This window comes from Haliaeetus albicilla, chromosome 1 (assembly GCF_947461875.1).
Source record: "Haliaeetus albicilla chromosome 1, bHalAlb1.1, whole genome shotgun sequence".
In the NCBI taxonomy this organism is placed as follows: domain Eukaryota; kingdom Metazoa; phylum Chordata; class Aves; order Accipitriformes; family Accipitridae; genus Haliaeetus; species Haliaeetus albicilla.
In genome coordinates, this window is record NC_091483.1 from 59,278,707 (window position 1) to 59,306,029 (window position 27,323).

Sequence of the window (27,323 nt, forward strand, 5' to 3'; positions counted from 1 at the left end):
GATTACAAGAACAGAAGCCAAATCTCCTCTCCTGTTCTTCCCTTCCAAATCTCCATGGTTTTGACAACAACAACAACAACAAAGTTGAAGGTCATGATTTCTTTAGGTCTTTGTTGCCTTTTGGTATTTTATATTTTTTAGCTTGATCAGCCACTGAAAAGGCCAGAAACTTTCATCTTAAAGCTATTAACTGCTTCACTCTTAAAGCAGCAGTTTTGGGATGTGACTGAATTTTGTGAGACTGTTTCAAGTCACAATGTTTGGCAATGCTGAAAGACAACAGAAGACCTGTCCCAGGGCTGGATGCGGTCTGCTGAATCCCAGTCCATTGCTACAGAAGCAAGATCACCCATCCTTCTCCACAGAAAATACTAATTAGGGAATATATTAAAGTAATACAAAGATAACAAGAAAATGTTAAAAAAACCAGCTATTAAATTACTTTGGTTTTAATTCAGAATGCGATAAATAAGCATGACTTCTGCTAGGGACTGTCTTTCCTCAAAGCTTCTAGGGGAAAATGCTAGATAAGTATTGTTTTTGAGAAACGTGATGTTTAGAGGCTTCAGTACGGAAAGATTATCCTTGAAGACACTTGTTAAAAACCACAGACCTTGATACTATGAGTAAAGCAACTAGACAGTGCATAAAACAGTACCAAAAGATGGAAAAAAAACAAAACCCAAGCTTAAAAACTTTGGATAAATTCTTCCCAGGAGAGTGTTAATGACACTGGGATGCACTTCCATGTTAAGTACCCTTGCTGTTAGAAATAAAGAGTTTTTGCCTTCCCATATCCTCACTGCTTAAGCCTTGTCCCGAGTGAAATAAACCTGCTCTCCCAGCTAGGCTTATGTGCTCTAGTTCAAATTGTGAAGTGATCCCCGTTAAAAACACCCTCCAAAATTTGTTTTGCCAAAAAAACCCAAACAACCCAAAACCAAACAAACAAAAATTAAAAAAAAAAAAAAAAAAAAATCCCAACACAAACCAAGCAGCCAACCTCATGCCCATTCACTAATCTGGTTTAGAGTATGATCTCGCAGGAAACTGTACTTGCACAGAGTCATTAACATCCAATATAATTGTAGGGTGGTATGAATAACTAGGTGCAGGTACGAAAGCGCACTAGCTTTACTGATAGAAAAATTATACCATGTACCACAGCACGTATGTTGAAAGATTCCACTGCCTGAAAGAATATCAAGTGCTTTGAGACTGTAAGAAAAAAATATGCAGTTCCAGAAATGAACAAGACAATAACTTATGATTATTATGATTTCATTTTAGTAATTTACACTATCCTGTGCCACATGATTTGCATAATCTTCTCACTCTGTAAAAGATGAATACACTGGATGTGTCACCTGCAAGACCTAAATTCAAGCTTCCTGCTCTAGAGTTTCTCTTTCAAACCCAAGTGATGTCTGCTTGGCCAATAGCAGTCTTGATGAAGTTGTTGAATTTACAAGCATTTGAAGCTTGTATGGATTAGATATTATTTGCTGGGGAATTAGAGTCTTACTTTTGGGGCAAACATGGAGGAAAATAACAAAGATGAATTCCATTCATGTTAGATACCATGTCTACCATACAATTGGTGCAAACGATCTTCAAACCACATGAAAAGTTATCACTTGGAAAAACAAATCAACAATGAGTTCAGCTGTTAACAGTTTGACACTTACAGGTCTATTCCACAGATTTTTGGCTATTAAAACTTTTACAGTAACATTAAGTAATCAAAAGTCAGGAACTGGCCAGCAACTAAAAGGCAAATGGCAGAGGTGCGAATCAAGTTTTATCAGTGATAACTATGAGACATAATCAGTACGGTCAGTCTATTCTCCCTTTCCTATTGTTGACCTGTTACCTTCTATACTCCCAGACTCACTTCATACATTGTTTTAGTTCTGTCAGAACCATTTTTTATTTGGAAGCAGAAGTCCAGAATCAGAATAAAGATAAACACTTGGGGTTTTTTTCTGCTTACACCTCAGGAGGCTGAAAGGACAAAATTCAGGAGGCAAGAGATAGCATTTATTAAATGGAAAAGAACTAACTAAATAAAAAAATTAACTCCTACAAAAACACCCAAAACATCAACAACGAACTGTTCACTCTAACCCCAGTGTAAAAATTTTTTGAAAAGCTCTCTATGCATATAATATCTTCTTAATACTTCCCAAAATTACCACCCAATCATTTCATTTGCACCTTTTCAACTCAAAATACTATACTGTAATATTGTAAGCTTTAAGGACATCTCAAATTACAAATGCAAAGTGAAAAGCAACATGAGCTGTTGCCTCCTATTGAGGACACTGGTATATTTGATTTTGCACATTTAAATCCATACAGAATCTTACCATTGATCTTTCAGAATATCCAAACAAATGGCCCCAGTGACTGAGCTAATATTAGGATGCCATATTTTGGTGATAAACCGCACCTAGAAGACAAGACAATTTTTGAAAACAAAAATGGTTATTAAATGCAGTATATTACATAAACATTTAAAATGCACCATTTCTAATAATATTTTAAAGAAATACTAATTTAGGAAGTATCAAGCTAAAATACAGAACTAAGATATTTGACACCACTTATTTCAGGAGGCTTCAAGTTTGCAAGGTCATTTGTTAGACAGTGTCTTGCTTTACTCAAGGACAGACTACTGCCTGTTTGAGGACACCAAGTTCATCCCTAACTGCTTTCCCATACACTGTATGCACGTACATCCCTGCATCACACAGCCATTTAGAAATATCCTCCAGCAGTACCAGTGTTTTGATATAAGCAGATGGTCAAATACAGACTTAAAGCTTCCAACATTGTAAATGCTAGAAAGTCCACTTTTAATAAACTGAACCAAGTCCCTGAACTCTTAACATAGGCATTGGATCTCACTGTTCAGCTAAATTGTTAGTAGCTACAGAAACATTATAAAAATTTCCTTGGTGGATACTAATACTTCTACAACTATGCAGTCTCACTACCCATACGCAGAAAGCTTTTCAACAAACCAAAACCTAACTAGATTACAATTATTTTTTTTTGCTGTTGAAAGGATCTAGTCCCAACATTCATGCATTGATCAAGTCCCTATTTTTACACTAAAGCGTATTCACGCTCACAAAGCATAAATAAAATCAGTTTGGTTTTGTTTTTTTTTTAAAGACACTGAGAAAGTTAAAAGCAGCATTTTCTTTTACAAGTCTGAAAACCCAAAGCTGTCCTCTGAAAGGAATATATGCATGCCTTTAGAAACTCCTCCTTCATTCTCTTCAAACCCCTTATTTCAGGTTGCACTTTAACTGCCTTCTAGTGACTTTGACCTGTCTCTCTGTTTCTCATCTCTACCTCCTCATCCCAAACTCCTGGCAAACATTTTACATATAGCAGCAATCTTTCAACTTTCGCCCCTGATCTGCAAGCAAATCAGTGCATCAGTGCAGAGAACACATTATTTGTCAGGCACTACAGCAAAAGAATGTACATACAGGGCTATAATAAAATCAGTGCAATCATGGTGTATAAATAGGCAAGACCATAACAGTTCTGCTTTCCAGGACAGAAAATAAGAGATCATGTCAGCTGAGCCACTTATTAACTAGCTCAACTCTCTAAATCACTTTGAAAATGTAAAAAGCCACGTAAATACTAGGTAATTTCTCACAGTGAATGACGACTAACAATGGCTGTCAAAACACATACTGAACAAGATAAAGAAATCTTTCAGACGAAAGGCAGGGCTAAACACAAGCAAAAGGCCTCCAATTCAAGACTACAGACTCCAGAATAAGCAGTACTATGCTACAGTGCACTGAGCTTCTAACAGCTGTCTATAAGCTTTGGAAATGGAAACCACCAAGCCCTAAAGCAGCAATTAAACCACAGTCCACAGACCCATCTTTCAGTGTCTACAACCTGTTTCAGCTCTCATTTTAGCTCCTGCCAGAACACATGCAGATGAAAGAACTGAAACCAACAGACATTTCATTAAGACTTTCTGTGTCTTTCACTCCAGCCTCAAGGAAGTCATTCAAAGGACAAAAGCCAAGGAGCTATGAGCTACTGGCATCTCTCCCTTCCTCTTCTTCCCCAGTATTACATACCAGGATGAACATAATCAGGATCTAGGACACGTTCTTAGTTCAAAGACATCTTTCAAACAAACAGAAAACCAATCAAGAAGCTGAGTCAGACAACTCAGGAGTCTGCTGATTCATCAAAAGCCACTGAAGAAGGGACTAAATCAGGGCACAGGAATATACAGTTCCAGCTGTACATGGCTGGGGAGAACACTATTGAAATTGATCCATTTTGGAGGGAAGTGGAATCACAAATTTAAAGTGCTAGAAAGATACAGTAAAGTTGAAAGGGCAGCAAGTTGTGAAAAATGTATGAGTGACTTTACCACAGCCATTTCTCGTCTCATCCATGTGCACATTTTATGAATTCCTTCAACAGAGTTGCGGCAAGACCATTATATTTCTCTGTTGGTTCTTCAAGTCACACAACTGTACACCTCACTAATTATTACTAGAAACTTGGTAGGTTAGACTCAAGACTCTACTAAATATAACTTAGAGAGGCCAAGAAATTAAAAGAATCAATAATTGTCTATTACAGCATTTCTTCAGTGATACTGAGAAGGGGGGGAAGACAGTTTTACTTGATGTAGAGAGTATGGCTATCTGAAAACTGTATTTATCTTGCCAAAAAGAGATGACATGAGGGTCAATAATAAGGCACAAGCTTGTACCCAGAATTTGCCAGTTTGGACTTTAAGGAATAATCGGAGTGTATTTCTGATTGGATACAGCTATGCATCCTGCATTAATTCTACCTAAAGATGACAGCTCCAGTGCTTGTCTAGAGGAGACTAAAAAAATGGAAGATGGCTATTACAAAGAGACTACATACGTAAGCAAATAAATAAGAATACTGAAAATCAACTTGTTTGCTGAATTATTTTATCAAAAAAAGTGTTTACAGTACCTTAGGAGGATTAAACGGATATGTTTCTGGAATTTTTATCTCTAGTTGATACCTTCCACCTGCAGTTAGAAATTAAGTTAGAAATGAAAACAAAAGAACATTACTCAAGCTTAGTATTTCACAATAATAAAGCTTATGTTTCTGAATGGACAGATTTTCAAGTAATTCGCATTTATTCAGAAGTATTAGCTAGAAGATACTTCTAGATTTCATATATTTTATAAATAAACGCATATAAAGTCAATCTAATGAAGTCATATTTGCTTGTGCAAATCAGAATCTGTATATCTTATGTATATTTAATACATAAGATATTGTACATTCTCCTATAGTTTCTTGTTTCAAACACTGTAATTTCCATGCTCTATTTTAGTAAAATATACCAAAATATGAACCAAATATCCCCCAAACAGATGAAACAATAGGCTGAACGTGGCATATTACATTATTTTGACTCTTTTCTGATACCTCATGCCAATAAATTTTCTTCAGATTACACAATTGAAATTAACTGTATTTCATTTTAAACTTTCTGGAACTGAAGAATGTTCATCTAAGTCATTTAAGAAAAGCTCCCACACTTCAACCAAAAAAAAAAAAACCAAAAAAACCCAAACACTCTAATGTTACTTCCACTATGTTCTGCATTACTGTCTGAAGTAGTTACTTCTATTCCAATTCTGCAAACACTGCAAACACTTTGACACACTAGTACTATTAATATAGTTTGCAGGATTACAGCATGCCATAACAGGTAGTATGAGCTTGGCAGACAGAACCACCTTCTACTGCCCTTTTCTAAACATTTCTCATTTTTCTCTCCTTGTTACAGTGTCACTACCTATGTCTATTTCAATTATAGTTTTGTTAACATTCAAGTTTACTATCAATACTTACGTCTTCTGAAGCAATTTCAAACTACCTCTGCCTGCCCACTGAAGCTCATTTGCCAGGCAGTTTAATGACAAAAAGAACAGAGTATAACAAAACATACACACCAATTTAGACATTTAATTTTTATAGAAAGTGAAAGCATTTCTACTCACTTGCAATTTTTTTTCCTCATCCTACTGCTGTTTTTTCAGAAACAAACCTTTTCCCTCCCTCAATATACTTTGTTACAATTTATAAATTTCCTTGAATTAAAGTGGAAGTATCTGCAATCTATTTCCTTTGGGATTTCAAGAGTGAGTTATTCTGTTGCAAATCACTATACAAAACCAGCTCTCAAGTAGTCTCAGTATAGGCAGCAAGATTCACATGTAGGGAAAAAAACGCAAAGGAATACTCTGAACAGTTATAGTCTATGGCACCTTTTTATCTGTGCCAAAATGCAGTTTGGCAGCTACTAACACCTCTCACTTTTAAAATGTAATTCAGTCTAATATACTACACCTGAAACCAGTTAATATTAGTTTGGTATTTTACACTACTTTCTACAGCTGTTTTTTCTCACTTAATACTACAGTAACTTGAGAAGATTTAACAGAAAATACAATAGAAGAAAGGCCAATAAATCCAAAATTATAATAGTTAATGTCTAAGTTGTTTGCTTGTCTGTTTACAGGACAGCACAGGCAAAATATTTTTGAAGACACAAACATTAACAACCGACCTTAAGTTTGCTTTTCCTTTTGTCTGAATTGAAGCATAATTCAGCAGCAATTTTTCCTAAGAAACAGAACAATTACACTGTTCCTGGATTGCAAAAATTCATCAGTCCCTGTATGATCTTACTGCCACACTATTTGGTAAGGTAATATAAAACCTATCCTTAGGTATTACCATTTCTTCTGCTTACCATTAAAACTTGCCTTTAAAAGACAGACTATTACAGCCTTCTGCATAACAGGCTATTCAGCCACCAATTTTTTCCACCTGGAATGTACAAGTCCAAAACATTTTAAAACTGCAGGCACTAATGAGTTGTTAATATTATTTATACAGATTGTTGTCGTGCACTGAAGTTTACAACTAAAAATACAGGCTTGAAGACTTAAACTGAACAAATCGGGATATTAATTTCCTTAAAACTACATTTAAAATGCAAGTGACTAACATACTAACATCTGCATTCCAATATTTCTGTGGATTTTTATTTTTTTTTAAGGAGTATGCATATGTATGGCTTTTTCATAGCTATTTAATACTTGAGATCAAATTAAACAGTAATGGCAGAATATTCCTTCTGTACTCCTACTGGAGCATATGTCTCACAATAGAGTTAGAGCAAGTTTTAACTATTTTCCTTGAAGAAATACCCTATTATAAATTTTGCACTTACTGTGGCTCACATGCGAACTTGGCCTGAAATTAATACCATGGTTACACAGGGTTTAAAAAAAAAACAAAAGCAACCCAAAACCCAACCTATCTATTGAAAAGCTCTTGAATCAAGTAAAACCCAGGAGCCATTAATCTAGACTTTCAAAGGTCCTCTCTCCAAACATACATGTTTTGATGTGGGATACAAATGCGTTTCAGCTGAAGCTGTGTCTTGCAATATTCTGATAATTGATCAATATGAGTTGGCACTACTGACAGAAAAATAAAAGCTGTAAAATTTATCAACAATAGATGGCATTCTTCCTCTCAGTCATACTTAAACCAATATCCCGACATCACATAAAAGAATTTTGCAGCAGCAGTTTGTTTTCAGATACCTCACCAACTGTGGTCAACAATAAATATTGCTGCTCTTTCACTTCACAATGGTCCTAGAATTCCCTCCTGTATCATGGAATTGTCTGACCTGAACTACTGCATTAATTAGCTTTTCTTCATAAAGCACTTCTTGCTGTGTCATTGTTCAGATTATAGATGACAGGAGACCAGTCAGTAATTATGCAGCATGCATTACTGCATTAGTCATAAAATGGAAACTACACACACTGGTAAGCCCTTTGTAATTACACAAGGGAATAAATGCATAAAACTATGTTATAGAAATATTAACATTCCAAAGTACATTACTCAAGTGTCAGGAAACGCCAGAAATTGGGCTGCCAGTAACTTGTTTTACTCCTTGGTGCATATGCCTTCTAGATTAAAGTAAGCATACGATCACATTGCTTTTCCATGAGATCAGAATACATAATAGTTTTAGCCCCCCAAAAGGGATATTTACTATATCCTCACCATTAAATGTACTCATATGTATGTAAGTATGCATGCATGCATTTCACAACAATAAATTCTGCACTAAACACATATTGCTGATTTTCATTAGCAAGGTATGCTGAATATGTGAATACACAGTGCTCAGCTTTTGAAATTTTGGTCTAGCTGAATTATTGAGCATCACACAGAACCCAGTTCTGCAGACAGGCATTCAAATCTTTTTTTTACCCTCTTCATGAACTGCTATACAGTTTTTAACTTTTGTGACACATGAATACATCTTTCATTTCAAGTAACTCCCAATACATTCTTGAAAAAAGGTCATTCTATAAGCAGAGATAATGCTGACCAGGAAGAGGGAGGGGAAAAAAAGGAGGGGGGAAAAAAAAAAAAGAAAAAAAAAAAAAGCAAGCTGCAACAAACCAACTCACCCAAAGAGGATTAATTCTATTTGAGCGGAAGAAAAACCAAAGACCCCCAAAACAACACCCTGCCTGTGCTATTCAGATGCTTCCTAGCATCCAATTACTTAATTTTGCAACATCTTAACATCTGTATGTAACACTTGGTTTTACAAGACCAACTATATTTGCAAAGGGACTATTACACTAAACAGAATGATCCACTTCCAAATACATCACCAGCACGTCTATGTATTTTAGGTCCACAGCATAGTTCTTTTAAATTGAAGGCACGTATTATAACCAGAAGAAACTATCTTCTTTCCAGACATTATCCTCTGTCAACTAAACACTAGTGGCTGATGAGATGAGGATAGAGAGACATGGGGGAAGGGGCAGCAGGGGGGACGCAACCACCATTATTTGCTAGACAGCAGAGGAACTCTGGGTCTCAAGTTCTGGATGGGAGCATCCTTACCAGTACAGATGCTTCTACTCTTCTGTCCTCTCCCTTCCAGGCTCATTTCCTTTCTCCTCAGCTTCTGACACCTTCTACCTCTGCCCAATATTCTCCAATGTCAGCCTCTGTTAGGCTGTTTCCTCATCCTTTACCTGCCCTGGGCCCCAGCAGGGAAGGGGTGCGGGGGGGTGAGCATTAGGGAGACTGCCTGCTCTCAAGTCCAATGCTGCTGCACCAGCAGCTCCTAGTCCAGAGGAGAAATCACAAGACTTGTCCTCCTTAGTGAAGATGCAACAACCAGATTTTCATCATTAGCCACTAACACTCTCAAGTACATATACACCTATACCTACACAACAATTTTCAGGTATTTTCCCCACTTGATGAGAATTTATTTTTCAAAATAATGACAAACGGCATGCGTCTGGTCCCTGGACAATACTCAAGTCCCACTCTTAGCTCCAATGCATGGAGCAACTAGAGCAACTGAAAACTTGGAAAATTGTTTTAATTTCCAACAAACAATTTATTTGCCTGTAACATTCCTTGAGACTTTTTTTTTTTTTACTGGAAGTTCAAATTCAATTCCAAGTAGATACCTGTCATGGAAAATTTGACTAAAACACCATTTAAAAGTAACTAAAAATTTAAAAAAAAAACCCGACCAAACCTAAACCCAAACATCCTCATTTATCATTGAGGAACTTTAATAGAAGTTTCTTGCCAGCTCCATATATTATCCGCAAACAGAAAGTTTACAAGTACCAGTGCTATTGAGTAATTTGGTATCTCTGATGAATTATGCTATAGAAGCTCTAACAGAAGCTAATACATGTAGTAAGTTATCTTGCTTTTTACAGACTGAAGAGCTGCACAATTACTGATACCAGCTTTAATAAACAAGAAAGTCAATAAGGTGTAATTATTGAAGAGAGATAAATATTGGGACACATGGATGCCAGAGATTAATCCCAAATTTAACTTGCAACAGCATCTCTCCTTGAGATAGAAAAATACAACATGTTTTTGAATGACCACCACATTAGATCACAGAAATACATGTACAGTTACATTAGATTCTGAAGCACAGTTTTTTGACGTTTCATGGCTAAGGAGCTGTCCTGGTTTCAGCTGGGATAGAGTTAATTGTCTTCCTAGTAGCTGGTACAGTGCTATGTTTTGGGTTCAGTATCAGAAGAATGTTGATAACACTGATGTTTTCAGTTGTTGCTAAGTAGTGTTTAGACTAAAGTCAAGGATTTTTCAGCTTCTCATGCCCAGCCAGCGAGAAGGCTGGAGGGGCACAAGAAGTTGGGAGGGGACACAGCCGGGACAGCTGACCCAAACTGGACAAAGGGGTATTCCATACCATGGGACGTCACATCTAGTATAGGAACTGGGGGGAGTGGGGGCCTGGGGATTGCTGCTCGGGGACTAACTGGGCACTGATTGGCGGGTGGTGAGCAATTGCACTGTGCATCATTTGTATATTCCAATCCTTTTATTATTACTGTTGTCATTTTATTAGTGTTATCATTATTATTATTAGTTTCTTCTTTTCTGTTCTATTAAACTGTTCTTATCTCAACCCACGAGTTTGACTTCTTTTCCCGATTTTCCCCCCCCTCCCACTGGGGGTGGGGGGCAGTGAGTGAGCGGCTGTGTGGTGCTTAGTTGCTGGCTGGGGTTAAACCACAACAGGAGCTTAAACTTTCAAGATGGTAAACAAACAACTGAAAGTCAGAATTATACCAATTACACTGCACAGCTTATACCTGTAAATTAACCTTAGATATGGGTTAGTCTGTCCTACTGTAGACCAGATCTGTCTTCAGGCAACACAGAAGTTGAATTTAAATATTTTTCAGGCTTAAAATTTGTATTTTTAAAAAAATCAGGCTATTTTAAAACACTTAGCTCCACATTTTTATGCTGTAAATTAATTTTACAAACAAAGCATTTCAAGATACATGATTTGAAATGTACAATGACTGCATACACAGAAACATTACTTGCCTTCATATGGTGTGTCCGGAGGTCCTGCTATTTCTCCTCTTAGTTCTGTAAAATTCTCATCTACAAGATCTACTTTAATTTGATTTTTGCTCGTCTTAAAAACAAACAGAGAAAAAGAATCGTAAGTAAGCATTTGACATACAGACTTCCGCACAAATATGGTATTTTAAATTTTTAGAATAGTTTTAAAATATATATATAAATAAAAATTTAAAATATATAGTAACCTAAAGTGAACAGCTATCTTCCAGTTGGAATTTTATTTCATTGAAAATAGACTATTTGTGAAGCATCAGAAACTTCAGTAATATTATTTAGACAATCATTAAAATAAGCAAAGCAACCCAGCAATATAATATCTAACGTTATATTTTTAAGCTGAATACATTTTAAAAAGACTACAAGCTTTCAAATCAGCTATTAATTCCACATATCCTAAACTACAAGATTAAATTGACCAAGTTATACATTGTTTTTTTTCTTGTTTAGAGTAATTTAATTAATAATAGACATGATTGTAACCTTCACTGGAATACAGAAACACTTCCCCAAATGGAGCGCTCACTATTTTTAAACAATACAATTATCTAAACAGAACACTGTAGTCTTGCTTAAGATCATGTTTATCTTTAATATTTAGGTGTAAGGTACAATTTATTTATACACTTGAATTTCATTGTCACCTCCTCAACATTTTCACACTCCATATCAACTTGCTTACAACAGAAAACTCTATATTTTGATACTGAAAAAACCATATGTTTTCCAGAACCTGATTCTCAGAAGTGTTTAGCCAGAGCTACTCGTTCCATTGAACTTGCTTTCCAAGTCCAGGGAGCCAATGTTAGTGAAAATCACACAGATCTTCCAGCCAGTAACTTTTTTGGGGGGGATGCAAAGCAGAATCTCCTTTTAGAAAGATATACTACAAAGTTTTTAGAGGTAAGTAATTACACGTTTGTCCATTCTGCTACTTCTGTATACCACGCTCACTGACTGCAACACAGATTTCTTGAATCCTATGTTATTTTTTTCAAGAACTCGTATCATCTTCCCAAATCTTTTTAAATTGTTTCAGCTAGTTCTACACCAAAAAGCCCTGTACAGCTGCACTTCTCTTCTGCCTCAGAGTAAACCTGGTTGCCAACAGCTATGACAGAAGAGTTAAGTCAGATAAAGCTGATGGTTGCCATCAACTGGTTCTTGGATCTACCAATGATGTGAACCCTTAAGGATGCAGAATTCACTGAACAACAGCTGGGAGATCACCTCTATTTCATTCCTGTAAATGTTTTATAGATTCAGTCGCCCTGCACCAAAGAGGGTGCTTTCTGACTACAGATGCTCACCGATACAAAGAAAGATCAAAGTTTAAGTAAAAGCTTCACCATGCCAAAGACCCTAATTAGAAGTTAGACTAAATTAATCCAATGGTGATTGGGGGCTTTTTTTATGTCTATATTTACACACATTTGTCTTTAAAACTTGGGTAAAAACCCTTCAACCAACACAAATGAGGCAGCACCTGCAACTGCATAGTTCATGCCAAGTACTGCACTTCAAAATACAAAGATTCAACCACACTACAAATTAAGGACACACCGTGCACCTCCAAAGTCAAAAGCCAGTTAAATACTAAATGTAATGGTTCTGGTTTACTAATGTATATCTATAAACTATGGTTTTATTTTAAGCTCAGCATCAGATCTTGTGTCATCTTTCATGACCTTAGCTAAGACATCAGAGAAAGGAAGTTAATAGAATTGATTAAATTACTTTTTAAAACATATTTTAGATTTATTTTCTTTCCTGCTACTGTTCATATAAGTTGCCTGACCAGAGAGCAACTGAAACAGTTTTCTTTCAAAGCTTTGTTTCCATAATACTGAGCAGCAGCAGGACAGCCCATCCCAGCAAGACAGCCCTCCCCAACAGCCAGGCACTGTAAGAAATTCCCTCTGCAAATCCAAACTCAATCATAGGCAACACATTCCTCTTGCAAGTTTTCCAACCACCCCCCCTTTTACGTTTTTTGCTCTCACTATTCCAACTGGCAGCTTATTCCACAACCTTACAATTGTTAAAAGCTTTCTAAACTACAGTTTAGGTAAAGTTATAATCTATTTATGCCCACCTGTGACAGCACTGTTTCCCAGCTTCAACAAGTTTCTTTGCATCTCTAGTATTGCCCTCACAAAATATATGGTATTTATACCTATTTCCCTTTTCAGACTTAACTTTGCTCTAAACAAGCTGAAATTCTAATCTTGCCACACTGATTTTTTATTTTTTAAATTTCTCCACTCTACATCCCACGATCACCTAACTAGCCCTCGTAAACTAATTTAGATGGAAGTCTCAGGATCAGTGCCACAAACACTCTGTTGCACTCACTGAAAATACATCACAACCAGCATAACCTAAGATCTAATTTGTCGCCTTCTGTGGCGGTAAGGCACAACAGAGTCCCAGCAAGGCTTCCTATGGAAGTTTTTGTCCTCTTAGTGACTGCACTGTGCCTTCTCAGAGGTACTGCCCCTGTGTGTTACCTCTTAGATCACAAAGCAGCACATTAGTTTAAATAACCAATACAGTTAACGAGTCACCAAAACTACCTGCTCAGGTACTGCAGTCGTTCAGGTTCTCCTGCTCTCGCTCTGTCAACTAGTAAGCTGTCAGCTTCACCTGGTAAACTCCAAGTTGGCTGCAGGAGTTCTTGTTCTTTGCAAGTAAACCCACAACTTTCCACCTTGAGGACTGAAGCAACAGCAAAAGGGACGAATTTCAATGATACAATCTATGGTTAACCCATGCTGCAGCTTGCTTAATTTTCTACTTAGCATTTTGTTTTTCTTCAGCGTGCTGCAAACTGTTTGGCAGCCTGGATATTCACCTTCATATTCAATTTCAATTAGTACCACACTAGCTGTTTTTCACAACAAATCCTTCCTGACTCCATAAATTTGGCAAAACAAACACACACCCTATTGCTAAACTCAGTTTCTTTCAAGAGTCAGTGATCCTTGTTCCCCCATTTGAGGTGACTGCTTTTATTACTACAGCTCCATACCCTTATTTCCTTTGTACAGAACCTCGAGGAAAAATGGCAGGCTGTATTACACTGTTTCAGCGTAAGGATTAACTTAATTTCAAGTTCATGCTTAAATTCTACCATGCCCTCCATAAAACAAATGCATTTTTTTATTTACATAGCTGAAGAACCTTTTTCACACTATTCTGATAAGACTTTTTCAAGGTGCAACTCAGCTTGACCTTGCCAATTCTTGCTTCTTCCTTCATCCCTGGAGCAATAACTAATATTTAACTGTACTGATTATTCATCCAATTAAATCTGGAGTGTTTTCCTACAATATTTCCCCTTAATGAGGATCACATAGCATAAAATTACTTAATAGTAGCAGCTCTAACAGAATAAATCCCTGGCCTCCACCATGATCAACTGAGCCGTCTCTAAAATGTTACCAGAGTTCTCCAAAAGCATGCCTCTGACACCAATGATCTTAGTACAGAATTTATGAATCAACTTGTGATCTCACAACTCAAGTTGATTTTCCAGAAGCAGTTCTTCTACAAAGACCTCATTACGTTTCCATACCAAGTCTAAAATAGGATCACCTCCTGTCGATTCAGTAACAATTTGGTGACTAAACCACTGGGCTAGCAATTCCTGAAATATGAGTCATGACATCACTAGCAACATTTATTTCCATAATCTCAAAGAAGTTAAATTCTGTAACAATACAATTCCTACCAGCATTTCTCACCAACATGAAAACACTCCACCAACACCAAAATCCTTTTCTAGGAATCTAAAAGTTCAACACTACACCAGCAGAACTTCCCATCACCATACCTGAAAATTATTTTGATCAAGACTGAAAAAAAAAAAAAAAAAAAAGATAAAGGAATGTTAATGCAACATATTACACAATGCATGATGCCATTCTCTCATCTTTTTTCCTTCATATTCTAGTTGGATTATGCATAGCCTTTTTTTCTTCTTAAATTCATCCCCTACTTCACACTAGGGCTCTAGTCAAAAGATTTGTCGTCTTTTAGACGATCACAACTGGTGAGACTCTTTATGCATTGCTATGGTCATGCTTATCCAATTTTCTTCTGCCTTGTGGAGATTAAAACCAAGCACTGAGATTAAACTAAGCATGAGGCAGAAAAGTTGGGGAAGATGCATATAAGGCACTTTCATCCGTTACAAAAGCCTTATCTCTAAAAAGAAACCCAAAGGAATCAATCCTTCATGAAGAGTCATTCTGTGAGCATCTCCAGAAGACTGGACACTCAATCACATTTATCACAGTAGCTACTGATTGATAATATTTTGATTTGTCTTTGCCTGCCTCCTCTTTAAAAAAAAAATAAAAATCCAGAACTACACTGTCTACTTTTATATCTGAATATCTTCCTTGTATAGAACACACAATCCACTCCAGCATAACCTTTGAAGAGTAAGTTCTGCCACTGTGAAGGCTTTATCACACACATCATCTCCACTTCCACTAAAATCCTTTTAGAGAGCAGCTCTGGACCCTGTAATATTACTCTCAGCAGACAACAAGCTCTTCTGTTCTTTTTATTCATCATAGTCTACAGGCCTTAACTTGGAGTCCCTCATTAAAGGGGCCTGCCTTCTTTCTGCAGTTAATGGACCCTTTCTCCTGATCCTTCCATGCCATCTCCTTCTTTCTTCTCCAATCTGCCTTTAAAAAACTCTTTTATTTATGTGTTATTCATGGCCTATTATCCTCTTCACTAGTCCAGTACCTCCACTCTTAAAAAAAAAAAAATTAAAAAAAAAAAAAATAATCAAGTTTTCCTTCACAGAAGATAAGAGGCAAAAAGAGAGCCAAGACAAAACTATAACATATCAACATCACAGGAGCACATTAAGACAAGATGATAAAAATTGCACTGTTCTTCTAAACATTTCTTTCCCACGTACAAAATACTATTTACTACATTTACAAAAAAAACCCAAACCACCATATTCCAAGTTCAATCTTGAGATAAGTCTATTTCCTGAAGACTGACAGCAGATGAAATTACTTTTTTTTTTTTTTTGGAAGTAGGAATTAAAAGTGCATTGGAATTTTTTATGCTTCCTAAAAGAACTCCAAATTCTACAGCTATTTTGATAAGTAGGCTATCAAAAAATCAAGTAATCAGCGTAAAAATGCCTATTATCAGAGCTGTTAATGTATGGATAGCTACTGGTAGGTTTAACCAAAAATGCAGGAATAAGATGTTCTTAAATATTTTTCTTTTGTTATTACTACATGGCCAGCAGTTTTTGACGTTGTCCTGGCTTCAGCTGGGATAGAGTTAATTTTCTTTCTAGTAGCTGGTATAGTGTTATATCTTGGATTCAGTATGAGGAGAATGTTGATAACACACTGATGTTTTCAGTTGTTGCTCAGTAGTGTTCAGACTAAGTCAAGGATTTTTCAGCTTCTCACGCCCAGGCAGCAAGAAGGCTGGAAGAGCACAAGAAGTTGGGAGAGGACACAGCCAGGGCAGCTGACCCAAACTGGACAAAAGGGATATTCTGTACCATGTGACATCATGCCCAGTATAGAAACTGGAGGGAGTTGGCCAGGAGGGGCAGATCACTGCTTGGGAACTAACTGGGCATCGGTCAGCGAGTGGTGAGCAACTGCATTGTGCATCGCTTGTTTTGTATATTCTTTTATTATTATTATTATTACTGTCATTTAATCCATTCTGTTCTATTAAACTGTCTTTATCTCAACCCACAAGTTTTACTTTTTTCCGATTCTCTCCCCCACCCCACTGGGGCAGGGGGACAGCGAGTGAGCAGCTGCATGGTGCTTAGTTGCCGGCTGGGGTTAAACGATGACAGACATCTATGTTGAACTCTCTTGAGTGGAAGGAAAAAAAAAAACCAAACCCAAAACCCCCCAGAACCCCTCACGCTTCCATGTCAGCCGTGGCTACAAAACTTAATACCAGCTGATGGCATACAAAAAAGAAATTTTGAGTGAGGTTATTCTAGAATCAACTAGCTCTACTTACTCCCCCCCATGACATTATCTTAACATTAGACCTTTGATCCCTGCATAATAAAATTACTCTAAAGAAATGTAACAGGCCAAAATCTCCACTATGCATCCATTAGTATACATACTATGTTTTAAACTGTTGTGGTCAGAACAAAAAAGGAGAAGAAATTCTGTTTATTAGCAATATCAATAGCTTCAATTCAGCACATTACTTTCTTAAAAAGAATAAAGTAGTGTCAAAATGATTTATTACTTGTATGTTCCAAGTGTATCTGTTTCACCCTACGTATTCAGATGCCACGTGCAAAATTCGTATCAAGTATCTTTGGATATAAATGCTGAGATGGTAAATAAGGATTTATAAAAACAAAATACAACACCACACACACAAGAACTGAAAAACACCCTACTTTAAACAGAATTAGATCTGGAATTCAAAACTCAATGTTATTTCTGAGTAACTGGGGGGTGGGGGAGCGCGGACCCTTTCCTCCCCCCAAAAAACCCCCAAAAACCACACCACAAAATCCTGCTATTCCATACAGCAATTCACTATCTGCAGTCTGTGATTTTATACATCCTGTAACATGACTTTCCTCCATCTTAAGGGGAAAATACTCTGTACCAGATAAACTACTACTATTTTCTGTTAATTTATTTTGGTTTTACAGAAAATAACTCATAGGAAACTCTAGAAACATACGTATATAAAAAACAACAGGAAAAACCCTAACCTGAAAAGACACACATATAAATGATAAATGATGTGTATAGATAAACAAGTCTAGCTGCAATAAAAGCAGCTAAGTATTAAAACTCTGTAACCATTCAGTGGTTTAGGACTAGCAACTTACACATTAAGGAAAAGTTTTAATAAGTGACAAAAATGTTAAAGAATGTACCTGCCAAGATTTCAGCAAAGATTAAGGAATAAATTTGAAAAATTTCTCCAGAATTTTCTCAACCTAGGACAAAGTCCAGTAGCTTGTGAGAAAGGGCGTGCATTTAAAATAAAATGTTTTCTATCACTAATTATTTCCAAATCACACCAACAAGAAAAATTACTTTTTTCATTTATCTTTCAAAGAGAATTTTTAAACTATTTTTTGATTACTCTATGAGGTAAATTGGCAGTAAATACTTTTTAACCTACCTAAAATTAATAAAAATTTAGTTACTTCTTTAATACAGCTACGATTTACAAATGTAAAGTAGGTACTTTTGAACATACAAACATTTTATCCTGACGCTATAAGGATCGATATTTAATAAGCCAAATTAAGTAAGAAATACTTCACCCTAGTCTGAAGCCATGCTAGCAAAATTAATCTATGGTACTACAAAGTTACTAGTGTCTCATAAAACTCTTCTTACCCTCCCCCCCATTTTATATTCTACCACAACAGTCCTACTATATACCAAAACCTGGCATGAACATATCTCAAGAGAGTTATAGAAAACGATCATCTGATCAACTATCATAATGAAATCCATATGCTACTTTTGCAAAAGGCCATGAGTACTGAGTCAACATAAGCATTGAGCAGAAAACTCCAACCTTTCAGTAGCAGTTTACTCCATTAAACAATGACTTAATAACTTAAAAAACAAAACCAAGTTCATTCTTATCCTATTTACCAATCCCATGCAAATATGTGGGTAAGTATTTAAAGTAATCTTGTTTTGCCACAATTGCCACGTTGTTTTCTTATAATCTTTTGCTACATGACCATTAACTCTCTCAACTTAGTCCAAACGATTCAGCTCTCTCCCCTTCACTGGTGTGCCAGAAGGAGAGGATCCTAACAAAAGCTCACCTCTAAGGCTGTTGTCTAAGAAGTCAGCTACCAGCCTCTCCTCTCACCTCCCTGGCCTTACTTGTTTTGAAACCAACACTCTACCTTCTTAATGCGTTGTTACCTCAGAGTAGCTCAGGATAAGTACATTGCATCCACTTAGCTCACTCTTTTGCAAGAAATGGGAAAACAGCAAAAAGGCAGGATATATCACTCTACTAGGAAGCAAAGTACTGTCCTGCAGCAAAATGGCAAATTCAAAAATATTGAGGTCTAAAATTGTTGATTCCCCCCCTGCCCCCCCCCCCCCAAGTCACAAGGAGCTACCAAAGCAAGAGCAAATAATAGTTCAATATTTTGGAAGTATTCCTTCAGACTCACTCCAGCTTAAGACCCAGAATCAAGTGCGTCTCCAGAGCCTGAGCTTATTATTAAGAAGAAAAGCAGAAATGTCACATAATTACCACAGTCACGGCTATGAAGTATACACATTGCACTATCAGTTGAGATCAGCAGATCACATTTGCATTCTCAGAGAGAGCTCTTGCTGACCTTCACTGCACAGAGCAACTGTGAAACAATCAGATGTTTGGGGCAGGGCAAGGAGAAGAGAGAAAACAAGTCTGTCTGAGGCACAATAAAGAGCAGTTTCCCTAGATAAGAAAAGGTCAATACAGAGAAATGCATTTTCTTAAAATGCTCCCACGTTCTTTGACCCTATTATCAATTTCAGTCTTGAAGTTCTCCACATTTCACATTCTATTTCATCTCACTGTCTTCAGATGTATTTTCTAGAGTTATGCTTGTTTTAGTAAAAACGTGAGATTATTTTTGCATACTAATTTTTTCATTTACTGATCAATATACTATGTTACTACTATGTAACTTGTATTTTAATATATCTAAGGAGCTACAAATATTCATACTGTGTGAATTCTATAGTAATGGTAATGGACTCAGACTAGAATTTCCATATTTATCACAGTTATACATATTAAATGCATCTTGATAAGATTCTTTAATAAAATGTCTTAACAAGGGAGTAAACCCATGCCAACCTTAAAATTCTGTATTATTACATGTGTTTACATATGAGAATGATACCGAGAGGGATTTTTTTTTCCTGTCAGAACACAAAGCATCTCAAATATTAAAAACATCTTCATTTTGCAAGAGTTAGACCTGGAGCATCACCAAGTTTTAGTAAAACTTTTTTTATTTAAGGTATCTAACTACTTATTCTTGCTAATGTTCCACTGTTAAAACATCACTCTACCAAAAAACATAAGACTGTACTTCCATGGCAACTTAAGCCAGTCTAACAGCTGCCAAGGTTCTACTTTCCTCCTGGTCCTGGTAGAACTAATGTAAAGGAGGGGGCAGGATTTTGTGCAAGTGTTCATACAACTGCACAGCAAACATATGAATTAAAACTATCTTAGTAAGAAGGTTCTTTCATTTTAACCCAACTCCCTCACTTGATTCACCACAAACATTGCAAGTAAGAGAAGGAGCACAAAGTGGGAAGAGGAGACCAGACTGCAGGAGGAATGTGACACTGGAAGAGGAGACCAGGCTGCAGGAGGAACGTGACACTGCTTCTTGGCACTACCTTAGGACAACTTAAAAGAATTCTGAAACTTCAGCTCTAGTGTCTGTCTAAACTATTTCTGACAAAATCGTTGCGTCAGTCACGGACACACAGAGGTGTAACTGACACAGCTATGCTGGCATAAGCCCTAAGTGCAGTTATACAATCATTGCTTGTCTCACTAAGGGAGAGTGTGGTTAAACTGGTAAAGCTATGCCACGAAAGCTGCGTACATAACAGCATACTTACACTCCCGTGCTGGTGTAAGTATCCCCACACAGTCATAGGCTATGTCTAACTACGCAAGATATTTACAGTACCTAGGAGCATTAAACATGGGCAGGAGCTGCCTGAACCTAATTTGAGTGCCACTGAGATACTCAACATCAGAACGGGCACAGTGTAAGGGACTCCTGTTTCAGATAACCCTGTTCACGAAAGCCTAAATGGACAAGCAATTTTGCAGGAATGCAAGATGCATTTTCCTTATCTTTTTATGCACAGTTCTGTCTTTGACTCAAAACAACTGAAAAACCATGCAGATAAAGTATGCTTTAATAATCAGTTTGAACCATACTTTAAATTAATCATTCTATAAACACAAAAACCATTTGATGCAGATTCTGCAGTCAATTCTGTACATCTACCCTACTTGGTTGCTAGTAATTCTATTTATGAAGGAATCAACAGGATTCAGCTCATTTTAAATCAATTATGCTAATTCACTCACAGTCCCAGAGATTGAAAACTTGAAGAAATAGCTCTGAACAGTTTTTCTGTACTAGCTTCCCATACGGACACCCTTATTCCAAAGTGGAAGGGCTTACCTAAACACCGTGAAGGTTCTAAGAGTTTGCAGAAAGGAAGCAAATACAAAACAGCTACCATGATTTCCATTTGTATATGCTACCTTATTTCATAATAGCCTCCTGTACTTAAACACATCCTAACATGGCAAAAAACTTAAGACTTTCTCACAGCTCACTTTCAGCTAAAAATAAAAAGTGATATATGTTTTGCTTGAACTAAACTACCTATTTAAGTAAAACATGTACTAATGCATTTGTGGGTTTGTTTCTGCCCCCTCCTCATAAAACACTGTACAAACATTTAGAATCTGAAGGCATGTCACCTTAAACCTTCATATTCTAAACTAGACTGAAATAATCATTAGTCTTACCTTTCCCAATCAACTGTTTATCTTACTGGCTAATAATGAATAGAAATGATGAAATAATGAACACAAATTCATTTCCTACATGTCTTGTGACAACACACAAAGGTAGACAGGATAGCCCCTATTAGCATTCCAACAGAAGAATGATACACAGTATTAGCTCAGCTCTCTTAGACATCAAGCATAGCCAAATTGGAGTTATACCATACAACTGAGTTTTATGGTGTCCAATAAAGCATAAACGCTGAATGAAGCTTCTTCTGTAGTCAGGGATATTCATAACATTGCTCTCCTGTGCAGACACTTTGAAGACTAGAGAGGAGCAATCCATGGCCTTAGTACAATTCTGTTACAACATACTAGAATAACAGACACAGATCTGGTCCTCAAACAAGTTTATTTTTGCTGCTCACAGAGATACTTTATTTATTATGCAGATACTATTTTATGAAATACTCATGGCAAGCATATTCAAGTGCTCTCAGTTCAAATATTACAAGTATTAACACTGATATAATCTGAAGGGAAAGTGCTAGGTAAGTCAGGAGTGCAAAAGTGGACTACATCCCTAGAGTGCCTTATGGAATACTACTTCTCAAAATTCACACTCTTTGCCATAAAAGAACTAAATTGGTTATTTTCCTTATCTAAATTGCAGCATATTTTTACCTAGTTTGTCAGAGACAAAAAGTAGTCTGCATATTAATGATTAGGTTTAACCAAAAGCATTTTCTCAATTTAATGCCAGCAGCAATTATTAGTGTAAAAGTGATGAAGTATAGTAACAACAACAATCCTTACTAGGATTATGAAACAAGCTAGAAACTATTTAACAGGCAAAAAAATTAAAGAACTACACTAAGTACTTGCACTAGTTTAACAAGTTTAATGCAACTGAAAGACCATTAGACAACTCAGGATTGGACTGTTAACCAGCACTTTCTTGCAGTTTATAGTTACACAAATTTACTATGATAAAACATCAACTTTATTTAAATTTCATAAAGTGAACTAACCTTGGGACTTGTACACTTCTTTCCTACTAAAGTCAAACTCCTGGAAACAAGCATAGAAGAATGAATGGGAAACTGGGAAGGTTAAAGGATTGGCTAATTCCTAGTATCCCCCTTAGGTGCACAAAGAGTTGTGGTCAGAGGGTACCATCTGGTAGGTGCAGCCTAACCCCTAATCCTAAACTGACTAACCCAGTCCTGTAACTAGTGACTGCTTTCTTTCCTCAGGTTTTTAAGAGATTACCAGAGACAACCAAATGAGCCTGACTCCAATGGAGACGAAGGTTTTTTTCTGTTTTCCACTTACTCCCAAAATCTTTAGGATTCTGCCAACTGATATGTAGACCATTCACTAGAGATCTGGACTAAACTGGATACATATTAACATGAAAAAATGCCACTAACTGAATACAGGAATGAGCAACAGATTTTGCCTTTTCTGTACAAATATTCCCACTACCGATACTTGGCCACCTCATAGGTCTAGTCAAATGATCACTAACATTATATGTTAATTATTTCGAGTCACAGATTTAAGTAAGATTTATAATACTAGTGCTTATTAGTATCTGCACAATACTGATCTTAAAAGTGCAATGGTATTATATTCATAGAACTTGAAAAACAGCCACATGGTTCAGATAAACAGACATAAAACTACAAGTAAACTAATAATTCAAAGAGATCACCTTAGAAGTGAGAATAATAAGCAGTTTTCTTAAAACTTCCTAGTAAATGCATTTTGGTTTGAGCCAACTATTCTTTAGTTACCAAAAAAGCAACTTACAGACAAACTCGTTTGAAGGCAGAGATCTACAGATCCATTCTGCATTATTTTCCAGTACAAACTGGAAGATATAACCAAACACACCATAGACAGAATTAAGGAAACCAGATGCATAGTAATGGCATTTCAGTATCCTTTTATATAATAATTAGGAAATGGGTCTAAACCTTGTCTTGCCTAAAATCATAGGCATGGCTTGAAATACACAGTAGACAATGTTCTTTTTGGCAATGTACAAAGGATCTCACAAACAACTATTTTAAAGTTAAGATAATCTTCACATTTCGAAGAAATGCAGCTTAAAGAAGCATTATGGATCTCCTATCTGTTCTATCTTCAGGGTTCCAACACAGAACTTGTTCAACCTAAATACCCTGACAGCTTTGCATCTACCAGAAAAACCCAGCCTCTGATTTAAAGAGGAAGAGGATTCATTATTGTCTTACAACAGTAGACACTTCTGAACTAAAAAGTTTACTTTAAAATTCTTCAATTTGTTTACAGGGGAAAGTTTTACCAGGTGTGGCAACAGAGTTGGAGCCTCTGTCTGTATGTTTTCTTTCACAAACAGAAAAAACACAGTAACGAAAAAACAAAATTATACTAGAAACATAGAATCATGTAGGAAGAGACACCTGGGTGGCCTCTAGTCCTACCTCCTGTTCAAAGCAGGTCCAATGAGAGCAGGTTGCTCAAGAACTTGGAGTTTTTAATATCTCCAAGGTTAGAGATGCCACAGTCTCGCTGGTCAATCTGTTTAAATGTCTGACAACCATCATGATAATTTTTTTTCCCAGTGTCTACTCAGAATTTCCCATGTTCCAGCTTGTGTCTGTTGCCTCTCATCCTATCTCCAGGCACTTCTGAAACAAGTCTGGCTCTTCTTCAGAGCCTCACGTTAGGTGTTTGTGGACGACAGGAAGATGTCCCTTTGAACAGTTCTCTAACCCTCTCCTCACACATCATGTACTCCAGCCCCTTAACCACCTTGATGGTGTTCAGCTTGGCTCACTCCAGTATATCAGTGTCATACACTGGAAAGCCCAAAACTGGACACAGTACACCAAATACGCTCTCATAAGCACAGAAGTGAAGAATCACTTCTCACAAACCACTGACTACATTCTTGCTAGTGCAACCCAGTATGTGGTTGGACTTCTTTGCCACAAGAGCACTGCTGAATCATGTTCAGCTTGCTCTCTGCTAGGTAATGCAGGTCTTTTTCTGCTAGCCTGCTTTGTTTCCAGTCAGTCTCCAGTCTGTATGTACTGATGCATGGCATTATTTCCTTCAAGATGCAGGACTTGCTACCTACCTCTGTTGAACTTCAAAAGAGTCCTGTCAGCCCATTCATTTCTCCAGCCTACTAAGATCCCTTTGCATAGCAGCCCTGCGCTCCAATGCACTGACACCCCCCCCCACCACCACTTTTTTATCATGTGCAAACCTTCCAAGAGGCTGAACAGAGATTGGTATCAATATAATGTCAATGTCCTGGTTTCAGCTGGAATAGAGTTAATTTTCTTCTTAGTAGCTGGTACAGTGTGTTTTGGATTCAGTGTGAGAATAATGTTGATAACACACTGATGTTTTAGCTGTTGCTAAGTAGTGCTTATCCTAAGTTAAGGATTTTTCAGTTTCCCATGCTCTGTCAGCAAGCAGGTCTACAAGAAGCTGGGAGGGACCACAGCTGACCTGAACTAGCCAAAGGGATATTCCATACCATAGAACATCATGTCATGTTCAGTATATAAACTGGGGGGAGTCAGCCAGGAGGGGCTGATCACTGCTCGGGCATAGGTCCATGGGTGGTGAGCAGTTGCACTGTGCATCACTTGTCTTTTCTTGGGTTTTATTTCTCTCTCTTTTTTTTTTTTGTTATATTCCTTTTCATTACTATTATTATTATATTTTATTTTACTTTAGTTATTAAACTGTTCTTATCCTCAACCCACAAGTTTTACTTCTTTTGATTCTCTCCCCCATCCCAGTGGGAAGCGGGGAGGAAAGAGCAAGTGGCTGCATGGTGCTTAGTTGCTGGCTGGGGTTAAACCACGAGAGTCAGTTTAGAAGTTCTCATCTTTATGCCTTTTTTAACATAGTGCCTTTTTTAACTTTACGCCTTTTAATTAACTAGGCAAGCTCTAGCTTTATTCACACTGCACTCACTAAACCTCTACTGACTTCAGTGAGACTATTCTTATGAATCAAGAGTTAAGCATATGTATTAGCAGAAAATGACACTGTTTTAAAAAAATCTGTTGCTGATTCAGGAGCCATAATAGAAGACATCTCATTCTTATCTATCTGCATTGGTTCTACATGATAAATGGGAAGAAAAACAAGCATCCACAATTTCCAACAAGCCCTTCTAATTACACTAAAGCACAATTACTACTAAAAGTTTCTATCTTAGTGAATTCAACTTCTAGCACCCAAGACTGCCCAAATATAAACAAACCAAAGTAATGAAGTTTTTCTAAGCCTGAAGATTAAATGCTTACGGTTTTTCCAAATAGCAAGAAAATTTCAGAGATGCCGCTTAGCATGTTACTATGAATTGACACAAATCACAAGACCACTACAGGCAACGATAAAAGCAAACAGCAGAGCTACTCACTAAAACTCTAAAAGCCTAAGAAGGGACATGATATGGCAGGGTACCATTACTTTTCCCTTCTTCCTTTCTCCTGTAAATCACAAAAACACATGGCAGACTCCAAAACAAATACCCACTTCCTTCTTGGAAATTAAGTACTTCAAATTTTGCCATTAACCTACTGTCTCTGCTTGTATGCTATTTTGGATTCAAGCAAGTTACAAATTTTAACTGCTACTTCAGATATCTGCTCATGCAGATATTCATATTCCATAACTGCAGTTCAGTTTAATTTATTCTCAGCTCTATCAGGGTTTACCTCCCATGCAGATAAACCCCTGCCTCTTGATAATCGTAAGACAAGAACATTTTGTGGTAGAGATATCAGCAACTCTCTTTTTGCTAGGAGGAAGCTATGTTTCCCCAGTGTGTTACCTTCAGTACCAGAGTAGTGGTTTCACTATAAGGCATCTATTAGCCTCTGACTTACAGATAGCCTGAAAACACCTTACATTTCTACATGATAAAAGAAACTGGATGGCCAATTAAACATTGAATCCTTCAATGCTCTCATAACATAATTTCTTTAAAGCATAACACCAGTGCTCTACTAAAATATGAAAGTAAGTCACACATTGTTTAATATACCTGATGAACTACAACCGCTTCTCAGCATCACTCTTTAAGTGACCACAAGATTTTTCAACATGTTTCTATTCATTGTTAAATGCCAGACAGATTCTTCCTCTCATAAGACAGCTGCTTATAAACAGAGAGCAGTAAGGATTTGGTCACCCACTGCAGCATTCCAGTAACTCTATTCTGAAGTAATACCAGCTAACCTTCACCAAAGCCTCCTCCCACTTATCAAAAGTGGGATACTATTCTCCCTCCACCTCTTTATTGGTTTCTCCATCATGCTGCAGCCTCATACTTTTGTTCAAAATACATTTTGCGGCCTTAGAATTTCATCCCGTAAAACCAACAGGATAACAGATTAATGAAATGGCAGAACAAGAAAAGAGATAAAGTTGAGCAACTGATGCCTTGCCTAGACTAGGATTCAGAGTATGATCTGATTTAGTGTACTGCTTACTCATTTTAGAATTTTAATACAAGCATAGTACAGTACCCTTAACATATATTTAACCAGTCAATTTACTCCCCAGACTAACTTAACAGCTTCATCTTTGTTAAAGATGCAGTACCTCATGTACTTTTAAAGCTTTTTCCACACACAAAGGTAAAAAGTTTTATTTAAATCATACTTTGGAGAGCACTCCTGACAAAGAAATTGTTG

At 36.9% G+C, this 27,323-nt stretch overlaps 1 protein-coding gene across 1 annotated transcript in view; it reads right to left on the minus strand.

Annotated features, from left to right (window-relative positions):
- Positions 1 to 27,323, minus strand: part of UBE2K (ubiquitin conjugating enzyme E2 K) — a 48,808-nt gene that overhangs the window by 17,869 nt on the left and 3,616 nt on the right. The window contains exons 2-4 of the mRNA XM_069791445.1: positions 11,002 to 11,095; positions 5,005 to 5,063; positions 2,370 to 2,452 (exon numbers count right to left, since the gene is read on the minus strand). Coding sequence (XP_069647546.1) covers positions 2,370 to 2,452; positions 5,005 to 5,063; positions 11,002 to 11,095 — 236 coding nt within the window. The remainder of the gene's footprint in view (positions 1 to 2,369; positions 2,453 to 5,004; positions 5,064 to 11,001; positions 11,096 to 27,323) is intronic.